This window comes from Lepisma saccharinum, chromosome 3 (genome assembly GCF_977018435.1).
Source record: "Lepisma saccharinum chromosome 3, izLepSacc3.1, whole genome shotgun sequence".
In the NCBI taxonomy this organism is placed as follows: domain Eukaryota; kingdom Metazoa; phylum Arthropoda; class Insecta; order Zygentoma; family Lepismatidae; genus Lepisma; species Lepisma saccharinum.
Genome location: NC_139231.1, coordinates 20,890,274 through 20,903,585, shown reverse-complemented (window position 1 = coordinate 20,903,585; position 13,312 = coordinate 20,890,274). Strand labels below are relative to the sequence as shown.

Genomic DNA, 13,312 nt, shown 5'->3' with positions numbered 1-13,312 from the left:
ATTTTCTTGGTTCTCTTCCGACCGTGGCAAACAGACGCAGCGGGGACAGAAATCTCGCCAGTTAGCACCCACTGGTAATGCGCCTTACAGTGCGTGAGAATCGAGGCGCCCTGTCATTGGTTGAGAAGATACTACATAAGCAAACACACCCGCCATGGGCGAGTCCAAATCATTTCTTCCATTCACCCGCACTTAAATCCTCTCAAGAAGCCTTACAGAGAAACAACTCGAATCAAATTAAGTCCTCAATTGTTTCGTTAAAAGTTCTACTTGAAGTCTGATATTGCTATGTGTGTTCAAGCGATAAATACGGGAATGAAATACGTTTTCTTCAATAATTTCAACTTGTAAGGTGGACTTACAAGCCTTACGTGGGCACTACGCCGCTGCCTAACAATCAAATAGTAACCTAGCTTCACGCCGGGCACGTTACAATGAACATATATTTTTCTTATTACTTTTCTTTCAAATACTGATAATCTTTGTTTGTAGGAGTCTTTGAGTGTCCATGTTTCACATGCATATGTAACTATAGGTCTTATTATGGTATAATAAAACCTCAGTTTGGCACTCTTTGATATTTGTTTACTTTTGAATAGTTCCAAAATGGCATAAAAAGCTTTGTTTCCGGAAACATTGATTTCTTCTTCTATTGTGTTATCTCTATTCACTATTGATCCTACGTATTTGAAGGATTTTGTCTGTTCTATATGATCATCATCTATGGTCAGTTCTTCCATTCCACCCTTACCTCTCGCACATCTTAGGTATTTTGTCTTTTGTGCATTTATTACAAGGTCAATTTGCTTGGATTGATGTTTCAGCTGTTGAAATGTTTCAATTAAGGATTTTTTAGATCTTGCTGTGAGTACTATGTCATCTGCATAAGCGATGCATTGTTTAAGTCTCGTAGATATATTGCCTCTTAGATCCAAGTGTTTCATAATTGAATCTATGATTATACTAAATATTGTTTCCGATAGAGGGTCGCCTTGTTTCACTCCTAGCTCTACTTTAAATTCTTCAATAAGTTCATTGTTTATTTTGACTCTTGCTCTGTTGTTTTAGTGTCAATGCTATTAGTGTTATTAGTTTGTATGGTACTTCGTATAATTTCAGGGAGTTTGTTGCCTTGCTTCTGTAGTCTCAATGGAATGCATGACTGTAATCAATAAATATGTTGTGCAAGTCAATGTTATATTCATGGCATTCCTCAAAAAATTCTCACTGCAAATATGTTATATGTAGTTGATCTATTTGGCCGGAATCCCATTTGGTGTTCTCCTAGATTGCTTTCAATAATCTCTGTTAACCTCTTATTTAACAATATGGCAAATATTTTGTACCCTATGTTTAACAGTGTTATTGGTCTATAGCTGTTACAGTTTAGTCTGTCACCTTTTTTGTATATTGGGCACACAATTCCTTTGTTCCACTACGTTGGTATTTGCTCTCTTTCCCATATGTTTAATATCAGTTTATGCAATTTCTGTTTTAACGCTCTACCTCCATTCCTGATTAGTTCTGGTGGTATATTATCTTTTCCTGCAGCTTTATTTGCTTTTAGATTTTGTATTACTGCGCATATTTCATTCCATTCGCCCATTGGTACTTGCATATTCACCATTCCTGTCTTATTATATATTCTGCTAAAGTATTCTGTCCATCTATTTAGAACTTGCTCTTTCTGTGTAAGGAGATTTCATTTAGCATCCTTACATAATGAGGGTTTACAAATTTTAAAAGAACAGAGTTAAAATCATTTTGCCTTGGTATTGTCTAAAAACAGATACTTCTGGCTTTCCAATTAAGTACAATATATATTATATATATATTCGATTGAGGTTGACAGTAAGTACGGGAGCTTCAAAACAATCAAACAATTTAGCATATTTTTTTTTTTTGCCTTCGCCGAAATTACAATTTTTCGTGAACGCTAAGCGTACAGCTTTAAGAATGGGGGATTTTATATCACTCTATACTTCTCAATTGCTTCTTGTGCTATTTATTTATAATCGAACAGGGCGACCCTAACTCAACATGTGTCATCGAAGTGTCCGCTTGAATTATTCTGAATTTGACCATGTAAGTAACCTTAGGCGCTTTTCCTTTTGTGTCCACCCTCTTATCTCTTAGACAGTGAATAAGTGAGTCTGCTGGATGGATTTGTTTTCTTTTTACATGGATTATTACATAGAAATACTATTCAACACTCATATTTCGCATTTGTATTTCAACAGTTCAATGCATGTCATTTTTTATGATCCGTTCGCAGAATCCTAAAAAGTAGAACCGAGAGGTAAATATGATGTTTAAAAAATTAACAATTAAACATCACATTTTCTGTTGAAATTATGTATATCATTTTAATATTTTTAATATTTACATGTTAGTATCTGACTAGCACATTGATTAATCAAATCCTTTCTCCTTTCCTCATTTTCCCAATTCATCTCTCAAATGAGATTGAAACTGGTTTCTATATTTAGTACTCGTTCTGAAGTAAAATCAGTTTCCCGAAGCTCGTTTACAATTTAAAGAATGAAATTTACAAATTTGCAAATTTAAGTTTCGATAAAAAATATTGATTGATTGATTTAGTGTGTTAAGTTCACTTTATGCACAGTAAGGCTAATCGGGACTGGAACTATAGTTTAAAGTGGGATCCGAACCACTATTTGCCTCCATCGGGTATCGATAAAAAATATGATTTATATTAGAAATATTTAGTTTTTGTCAAGTTTACTTAACAATTAGATGAACTATAATCACAATCCTACATTTATCTTCCAATATGTCAAAAAGTCATCGTCTTGTATACAGACACTTTAAGACCCTTTTCAACGCATTTAAATGTTTCCAGGTAGATGCTTCAATTAAACCAACCAGCGCCGCAATTTAGTGGAAGAGGTTTACGGTAGTTTGAATACGGATATGATGTATAAGAAAGTGTTCACTACTATAGACAAAGTAAAGTTTATGTATTCATTAAAATGAGATTCTTTCATTGGTAGCTTTTTGCGTTTGTCAGGGGTAACAGAGGTAAAATTTAGATGATGTACGTAGTTCGAAGTGGTGTTCAGGGGATGTATTGTACACAGTGGCGCAACCACAGGGGGAGGGCCAGGGGAGGCATTGCCCCCTCCAACCTTGGAGGAAAATCAATTCTAGGGGGGCAAACACTGACTTTCAAGAACACTTGCAGGGAGCAGAGAGGGACAATTGCTCCATCGATTTCAAATCTAATACAAATAAAAATACATTTCATAAAATTTTCTTGCGCGCCTCGCGCTCGCACTCCCTGCTTTCTTCCTATAGTCTCCTCAAGTTCAGAGCCGTAAGTAGCTAGGGCGTTTTGCCGAACGATCTAAATGAAAAAAGTTGTAAAAGAGAGAATGTCATGGTACCCCGTGAAATTATTTGCGCCCTATTAAATCAATATTCTTTTCAGTTTGCAAAATATTGGATCTAAAAATTTTCTTTCTCGCTTCGCAAGCAATATCATTGGTTTCTGTAATGAATCGTAAATTACTAGACAGAGAAGTAAGACTTCTCTCAATTGATTTTTTTGTCTTAAATGCATGAACAATTGTTTTGAGGAAAAGAGCGTGCATGTTTGAGACAATTTATATCATTTTTGCTGTTGGTTTATTATGAGGTGGATGAATTGATTATATAATATATTTCATTAATATAGGTGTGTTTCACCTACGACACAAACTGTTGCATTGTGGCTTCGAACAGCCTTGGATAAGTCCAGTTCTTGTAAGTATACAGAGTCCAAGCGGGCGGACGGGAGATACTAAACCAGACATTCGTGATTTAAAACAAACGTGCAGTTGATGCAGATATAACAAACGCTACGTGGTGGATATTTCCTTGCAAACGACAAATAAAATTGATCGCAATCATGGCGGCTGTGCACATCGTGACGTCACATGAAACCCAGCTACATGTTGGACATATATGTTTTAAATAAACTTTGAATACTTACACAATTTAGTGTTAGTGTGTTGCATATGTATTTTCTTATTTTACGTCACTCCATGTTGCATATGCGTAAAGCGTAAGTTGTACATGAACGTTATGCATGTTATATGTAAAAAAAAAAAAAGAATTATATTCGGAATGCATTCTCTGCCATTTAAAAATACAGTTTGTATGTTTGTTTTCCATTATTAGTTAATGTGAAATTGAACGTTATGAAAAAATATTTCAAATCGTTTGTTCTAACAAAATGCTTGAGCAGTAACTTCTACCCTATTTTTGCGTAATGTACGAGGATAATAACGTCTTCGACATTTCTACTACTACTCATAATAATAATTATTATTATCATTATTATTATGCTATTATTGTTATTTGTAGGGCTACGTTTAACCTGGTACTTGCCCCCCCCCACAAGAAATCGTGGTTGCGGCTCTGATTCTACGCCAGTAAACCAGGATCCCTCTGCGCCAAAGTTGTTATTATGTCCTGTCCTATACGACATGTCCTTTGTGGTGAAATGGTAATACGTAACATACTACGGAACCAAAGACTCTAGACGTGAATGTGTCATTGTATTTGTCCTTTATCTATTTTTATGAAATCGAATTGAACCCTGTTATCGTGAGTAACCTAAAATTTAAATAAAAAAGAAAAAGCGATATAAAATAACTGAAATAGAAATCACAATATATTACATTAGGTACCTTGTATCCACCTTGAGCAGGTTTAAGAATTGGTCTCACTTCCTCGTTCCTCATTATTTTCATCGAGAGTCCCCCAACCAGCATTTTAGTAGGAGAGCTCCTTGGGTAAGTGGAGTCTTGTGTATCTGAAATTAAAACCTTTTATCACATTTTATTTTCATCATTTCCCGGAAAGTTCTTATGTGAAAATGTGGAAATGCGATAAATTTTATATGAAAAAATAAATTTAAATTAAAAGAAAAATATATATTGGGCCATTCAATATTATTTCGAACAATCTTCCATCAAAACAAAAATATTTGACTGTCTTGAAACTGTACCAAATTATTGTTTGAATTCATAGAATTTCAAGTACTCAAAGTCTCATTGGAAACATATCTGTGATAATTAACACATGAGGATAATCACCGGCGTAATTTACAGGTCCGCAGAGACCACAATGAGAGCGGGGAAGAAGCTTAAGGGGGATGGGGCGAAAAATAATACAAATATTTTTCATATTTCTCAGGTACAACATTCACGCAAATTTTTAAGATAAAGTTGCTTGAACATTTTTACTCGTTTAATCTTGTCTTGAGTATAAAAAACACCTTTTCTGGTCTTTTGTTTTTTCTTTGCCTTGTACCTCCTATTTTGATCTGTTAACCACACGCATTTCACTCTCGTTAAGAATATGTCCAGGCCAAAGTTATGATGGTGCAACGTGTATGTCCAGGATTTATAATGAGGTTAAAGCTACAATTGCAGGAAAACAGAAAACCGCGAAATTCGTTCACTGTACAGCCCATAATTCATATTACTGAAGTAACACAGTTTTGCCAAACCGTAGAAAAATATTCCCAGTTTTTGGTCAAAGTGGAAACCTTTGGAAACTTTTGGTTTCTGGTACACTTAAGAAACTTTGTCCAATCCGGTAGTCTCCTAGATTTCAATCAATGAGATCATTACATTATTCTGATGTCGATGTTAAAAATGTACTTTCAAGAATAATATGAGAATTTTTAAAAGTGATGAAAGATTTATCATTTAAAAATTATAGAAAAGTTTCTATTTATTATTCAGAGAGTGCTGGAACAAAAATAGTTGTAGCATTACCTTTGACATCTCAGGTTCTGCATTCAGAAAATGTGGACTCGGAAAAGCTTCGAACCTCCTTATAGCCTGGTGCAAATTCTCAGAAATGTGGCTGTAAAAAGTGTAAGAAGCATTTTTGAGGAAAAGCGGACAAACAACATTTTCTGAATGTAATTGATGTGCTGATTACGAATATTTTATTTGCCACTCTCGATTTTGATGTTATGTGCTTCAAATCGCTAAAAAACAAAATGGCGACCATACGAAATGAACTCCAAATAACTTTTGAAAGAGCAGAAACAAAATAATGATCTTGGTGTCAAACATTATGTTTTTGGGTATGCTGAATCCAAATATTATGTTTTGTAATCTGAAATTTTAAGCTATTTGCTCCAAATCGCTAAAAAACAAAATGGCGGCAATACGAAATGAGGTCCTAATAACTTTTGAAGGAGCAGAAAGAAAATAGTGATCTTGGTGTCAAACATTATGTTTTTGGGTATGCTGAATCCAAATATATAAATATAATATTTAAACACACGAGAGAAACAGGACATGACATAGAGTGGGATGAGGCTAAGCAGATAGGAAGGGAGAAGAGAATGCTAGTGAGAAAATGGAAGGAAGCCAAGGAAATAGAGAAGAAAGGTGAAGAAGACATAATGAACTGGAATGGGGGACTGAAGTTAAACAAAGAATGGAAGAAGATGTTAGAAAGAGTGGAAAGGACAAGAGAGAAAGAGGAGAGGAGAAGGGAGAAAAATGAAGGAAAAAGAGCGTGAGATATTCTATATGAATATCTCTTCACATTCTATATGAAAGTAATTATGTTTAGCCTTTTAGGTGAAAGTACAGTTGGAAAGTGAAAGCCACCTGCTAGAAAGTTCCTAACAACTTTCTAATAGTCTGGAGGGAGTAATGTTTGTGTATATATAATGCCCTTTTTGTGTATCTTGTTACATTGTACTTGATACAGAGTCTGATGAAGACCTTGCTAGAAGGTTGAAAAGTTACGTTTTAGTTTATGTTTTTAATAAAATAAATTACTGCCTTGGTCAGCATATTTAGTTTTCCAAATATTATGTTTTCTAATCTGACATTTTTGAAAATTGTTGTAGTTTTTTCCTCTTGGTTTGGTTCGAGTTGCTGTTTTAAGTCCGCTTTATGCACAGTAAGGCTAATCGGGACTGGACCTACAGTTTAAAGTGGGACCGAACCACTTGTGCCTCACCCGGGTATCAAACCCGGGACCCCTAGATTACAAAGCAATAGCGCTACCACTGCGCCATGGGGGAGGTCCTTTTTTCCTCTTTTTTGAACAAAAGAACCACAAAAATGACTAAACCTATAATATTTTTTTTCTTTTTTTACTTTATTTCAGAATGATAGAAACAGAACCATGGATCCACTTATTAATTTGAAAAGACCTGCACCTGTGAGCCATCATCTTAAGATGTTTCTTATCAGTTCCTCCAGAACATTGCCACAAACAAAGGATTTAGCTACTTCAGATAATCAAGATACTCTCCTCAAAGCTGAAACACTGGGCCAGGTAAAGCTAGACACCTTCGTGAAGGAAAGAATGATGGCCCTGGTAAAAGTCACACACAAGTCAAGTTAAATGATCCTCTATATAAGTCAAATGCAAGGACCTTTAAGTCCCTCTATGAAGTTAAATTGGTAGTAAGTGGCAAGGAAACCATTTTGAAAACTGACAGGAATATTCTCCAGCGCCTCGTAACTGCCTATGAGGCAGGTCGTAATGTGAATCTAAATCGCATTTTGTGTCATGAACTAATGCCAATTCCAATCTCCCTTGCCAACACAAACGGAAGTCTGAGAACAGGAAACAAAGCCATTCTAGCTGATGTGATGACCAAGGATGTAATTTGTCCACCTGATATATCAATTCCGTCTGCGTCATGCCTTATAATAGATGGTCAAGCATTAGTTGTTGCACTTGGAAAGCCTGCAGGAGTTTTTAAACTTTGGTCAACTGGCAGATGTATTTCTTAACCTTGTTCTTTCTTCAAGAGGATTGATGTCACCTTTGATCGGTATAACGCAACTTCAATCAAGGCTGAAACAAGGCATAGGCGCTTAAAACATGCTCATTTAGTAAGGAGAGTAATAGAAAATGGATCCGTGCCAATCCCCAACAAATTCAGCGACTTTCTTGCTAACTCAGAGAATAAAAAAGATTTGGCCTGTTTTCTCTCTAATCATTTGATCAACAATGCTCCTGAAGACAAAATATTTGTGGTTTCCGGTGGATTTCACAAGGAGGATGACGTACGAACAAACAATCGTGATTTGTCTATTGAAGGATTGCAGGCAAACCACGAAGAGGCGGACACGCTCATTGTACTTCACTGTCTTCATTCTGGTGCTGATAACATTGTTGTCTCAGCACGTGATGCAGGTGTATTAGTGCAATTGGTAGCATTATTTCACAAGATTAGATGTACGAAATTGTGGTTGCGAGCAGGAACATAAAAAAAAGAAAATACATTCCAGTACATGAAGTCAGGCAGAAGCTTTCATTTACGGACCCTGTCTTCGAAACTCTCATCCCATTCCACGCCATAACAGGATGCGACACAGTATCCTACATTGCTGGGATCAGTAAGAAGACAGCATGGAAAATATTTAACACTAATAATAATGATCTACTAAATCTTGGTGTTGACGTATTGAAACAAGAAACAGCACACAAGGCAGAGAAGTTCATATGCAAGTTTTATGGTGTACCGGATGGAAGCAGCTGTGATGAAGCCAGAGTAAAGCTGTTCAGCAAAGGAAAAACACCACAAACACTGCCCCCACACTACCGATGATCTACGGCCCCACTATCAAGCCATGGTGTGGAGGCAGTCGGTCATACCAAAACCTGTGTTACCACCACTGCTATCTTGGGATGGAAAATGGTTGATGGACAGCTCGTTCCAAAACTTCAATCGCTGCCACCAATTCCACAACCCTGCTACGACATTGTCACCTGTGGATGTTTGGGTGGTTGTATATCCGCTACATGGTCCTGCAGGAAAGGACAGCTTGTATGTACTGCAGCTTGCAAATGCGCAGATACTTGCACTAAGGAGTGATGAATATCCGTGACTAGAAAAATGTTATACTATTTTTGTACGTAAAATAAGGTTGAATAAGGATTACGTGTGGATTTATCATACACTTGTACTGTTAATATTTCAATATGGTATTATGCTTTGAATAATATTATTATTTTGCATCTTTACTTTAGCAATGTTCTATACTTTTTTCTGTATTAAAAACCTACTGTTACACTGTTTTATTCCTAGTTCAAAAGTATGGATACGATACATTGCATGGATGCACGTAGCCGCCATTTTGTTTTTTAGCGATTTGGAACAAACAGCTTAAAATTTCAGATTAGAAAACATAATATTTGGATTCAGCATACCAAAAACATAATGTTTGACACCAAGATCACTATTTTGCTTCTGCTCCTTCAAAAGTTAATAGGAACTCATTTCGTATGGCCGCCATTTTGTTTTTTAGCGATTTGGACCACATAGCTTAAAATTTCAGATTAGAAAACATAATATTGGGATTCAGGATACCCAAAAGCATAATGTTTGACACCAAGATTACTATTTTCTTTCTGCTCCCTCAAAATTTATTAGGAACTCATTTCGTATTGCCGCCATTTTGTTTTTTAGCGATTTGGAGCACATAGCTTAAAATTTCAGATTACAAAACATAATATTTGTATTCAGCATACCCAAAAACATAATGTTTGACACCAAGATCACTATTTTGTTTCTGCTCCTTCAAATGTTAATAGGAACTCATTTCGTATGTCCGCCATTTTGTTTTTTTAGCGACTTGAAGCATATAACACCAAAATCGAGAGTGGCAAACAAAATATTCGTAATCAGCACATCAAATACATTCAGAAAATGTTGTTTGCCCGCTTTTCCTCAAAAATGCTTCCTACAGTCAGAATTTTCGAAAGTTGTCCCAGTCTGTTAGAAGTGCTTCAATTTCGTTATCAGAAAACAGACAGAATATTCAGAAATACTGTAGTCAGGTAAATTGAAGAGTCTATCCAAAATTATAAAGCAAAATTGTTCAACACGTAAAATGTCAAATAATTCTTGAAGCTTTTCTGGCGGCGAATGATGAAGATGTTTTCTCTGGCTCGTATCAGGCAGCTCTTGAATCTTCAGGGATTGAAGTGAGAGTGGCGTTCGCTCACGAGAGCTTGGAAGCCTATCCGGAAATAACCTGGCTGATACCCTAGAAAACCTCTCAACGTAAAACGTCATTTCGATTAACTTGTGTGCGTAGATAAAAGATTAGTAAATCCGTAGACATATTTTAGAAGATGCTTGTTTAGGCATAGTTACGAGCTTAAAAAAACTCGTATTACTCAGCTTAAAAACAGATTTGAGTCCGTGAAGAATATTAGTAGTTATTTCACGTTTCTTGTTCCGAACTCCTTTCTACAGCTGAGAAGTGTCAAATGGATAAAAATTGTAATCTATAATGATTCATAGGTACAGATTCAACTTGTCTTATTAATGTAAGTGTAGCCTCAACCAGAGAGTAATTGCTTAAATTTTTAGGCAGAAACTTTTTCTGTTAACTGCACATGAAGGTGTCCGAATATATTTCTAGCGGGCGGGCCTTGACGGTTTTGTTACGCAGGTGAGGATATGCTTAACTCCCTACTTAATTTAAAGATGATAGAGAAAATGTTTATTTGTCTTTAAGTGTATGAAAATTGCATTATTGCACACAACTGACACACCTTACGACTTTTACCTTATTATTATTATTATTATTATTATTATTATTTTATTACATTAAAAGTCCAGACAATAATACCTCCATTCTTGTAAGAGAAAATTATACATAACTGAATTTTGGAAATAATGTAAATTCCTGTGAATACCCTTATTTTCTAAATGTTCCAAACATGTTGATGTAACAAAACACACAACTACACCCTGAAAACGTGCACCAGTGCCTTCACATGTAATGTCTGTACTTACAGGAGTCACTTGTGGTGTAGCCGCCTTCTGAAGACCAGTTCTTCACTCTTGGCAACAGGTTATCCAACGAAAGAACAACCATGCCACTAAAAAAAAGAAAATCAGTGAAAAATTAAACAAACCATAGGTTCTAGACAGGTTAATTTTATGAAATATGTTCAAAATTTGCTTGTGAACTAGGAGAATGAAATAAATCATTGCTGCTTTGTGTTTTAATTATATCACGTAAGAAAGTATGTTTATTAAAATAAACTTATTTAAAGTAAGTTATAGGGTTGCCGGGAGTCTCGGTTTTTAATAAATGAATGAAGGGTCACAAAAAATGCCTTCGGTGTTCCTAGTCGTCCAGGTTTTTTAATTCCTTGCAATTAAAACATATTTTACATTCCATCTCTTTCCTTGCCAAAGCTGGTAGCACTGCTCCTTTCTTGTAACCTAAAACTGCAATGACGTCACAGGTCGCCATGAAGCAAAATTAGCGAGTGCTTATTATCGACACGAAGGGATTGGCAGAATCGTAGCATCGTCGATTTAGAGAGGGTGTGTTTCTGTTGACCAAGTTCCAGTACTTTGTTTAGTGCGACAAAATTGAAAAAAAAAAAAAAAAACTCAAAGGAAGTATTGTACAGGTTGAGCACCACCTTTTTATTGAAAACGGCTTGACGGAGGATGATGAAACTTCGAATATGGATTAGGAGGGTGGGGGCACACCAGATAGGGCCAGTATGCATCATGGCGGCTATCTTAAAAGTCGCCATTTTGGAATAACCTCCAGATTTTCAAATGGGAAGGGGTCGTGTATGCACGTCATTTAAGATGTGCATTGTCTCAGAAATTAGAATATGCAGTTATATTTCCCCTCACTTTATTTGGTGAAGATATTTTGATAGTTGAATTTCAAATTTGGTGTAATGTAATGGTTGTTACTTATTTGTTGCAGATGATGTAACATGCCGCCAACCCTTCAAGGACGGATTGAAATTATTGTGATAAGTGGGGAGCGCAGTGCCAGGGTCGTTGCAGAGGATTTCAACGCCCGGCATCCAGAGAGAGACGACATCTCACATATACCATAGTGTTGCTTGTGTTGCAGAAGTTTAAAGAGACGGGATCCGTGCACGACAGAGAACCGCTACCAACGAGGAAACAGCAACGGCAATCGTGGAATCCTTAGTCAAGAGACCGAAATGTAGTACGCGACGTTTGGGGTCAGTGTCAGGAGTCAGTCAGAGATCCTTCAAATGCAGCATGACCCACTGAGTGGCCAACCCATTCTCCAGACGTTTCGACTTTAACCTTTGTGGCCATCTTAAAACCATGGTTTATCAAGACAAAATCAATGATCTCCGACATCTTCCAGTACCGGATCCAGAAAGCCTGTGACTCTGTGGATCCTGCCGTGTTATTGCGTGACCATGAGTACTGGCGGAAACGTCTTGCATTTTGTGTGGCACTGAACAGGGCAACGCATACAGCAAATTTTGTACGACGCCCAATGTGAACTTCAACTGTCAAAATATCCTCACCAAATAAAATGGGAGGTTATTTTCTTGTTTTTCTTGTTTCTGAGAAAATGCACATCTTCAATGATGTGCCACATGAGTACTTTCCCATTTGAAAATCTGGAGTTAATTCCAAAATGGCGGATTTCAAGATGGCCGGCATGATGCATACTGGACCTATATGGGACCCCACCCTATTATCCATATCCGAAGTTTCAACGTCCTCCGTCAAGCCGTTTTCAAATTAAAAGGGTGGTGCACAACTTTTGCCTCACCCTGTATATTCCTTTCTCATAAGATGGCGGCAGTACTAAACTAAAAGGCTTTTTTTGTCTGAAACAGGTATTCCGGTTTTCTTAATTTTATTATTATTATAAATATTGTACTCCTGGATCCTGTACGTTAGCAGAAATTTTGAAGTCCCGTCCTTCGTGTTTCACACATTAAGCAGTTACAGAAACATGGGTATTTAGCAGACTTGTTGATTCTGATGCGTTATTTTTCGGGGCAATTTCTCTTTTTTTAATTCGAAAAATCGAAAATTCCGTTTTGTACGGACAACAAAGTTAGTAATAAAGTGTGATATATATATATATACAGCGTAAATTGATAAACTTGTAGGTTGAATTGTATCTTTGCAAATATGCTTTCTAAAGAAACAAACTGCCGGAGAACTAAGTGAGGTGAGTGTACTATCTGTGTTAAAACTCAACAACAAAACTTCGTTCAAATTGCTTTCGTAGTAATTACATTTTACACGATCAAAGTTGCGAGTGCAAGGGAGAGTATATACAGATCTAAATATATTTGGAAAGCTACGAATAATTTTTAAAAATGTAATATATATTTGTAAATTATAAAACTGTCGTTAGCTAACGCAGTTTTTGTACTGAATTGTGGAATCATACACACAGTTCTTATTTTTTAAAAAGTGCTACAATAATGTACCTACTTATTATACAAGGAAGAGTAGAATTTGCAGATAATATTGTTTTATATTCACTGT

General features: G+C 36.2%; 1 protein-coding gene across 1 annotated transcript in view; it reads right to left on the bottom strand.

Annotated features, from left to right (window-relative positions):
• Positions 1-13,312, bottom strand: part of LOC145984934 (pickpocket protein 28-like) — a 328,930-nt gene that overhangs the window by 55,058 nt on the left and 260,560 nt on the right. The window contains exons 7-8 of the mRNA XM_083118345.1: positions 10,805-10,890; positions 4,695-4,819 (exon numbers count right to left, since the gene is read on the bottom strand). Coding sequence (XP_082974471.1) covers positions 4,695-4,819; positions 10,805-10,890 — 211 coding nt within the window. The remainder of the gene's footprint in view (positions 1-4,694; positions 4,820-10,804; positions 10,891-13,312) is intronic.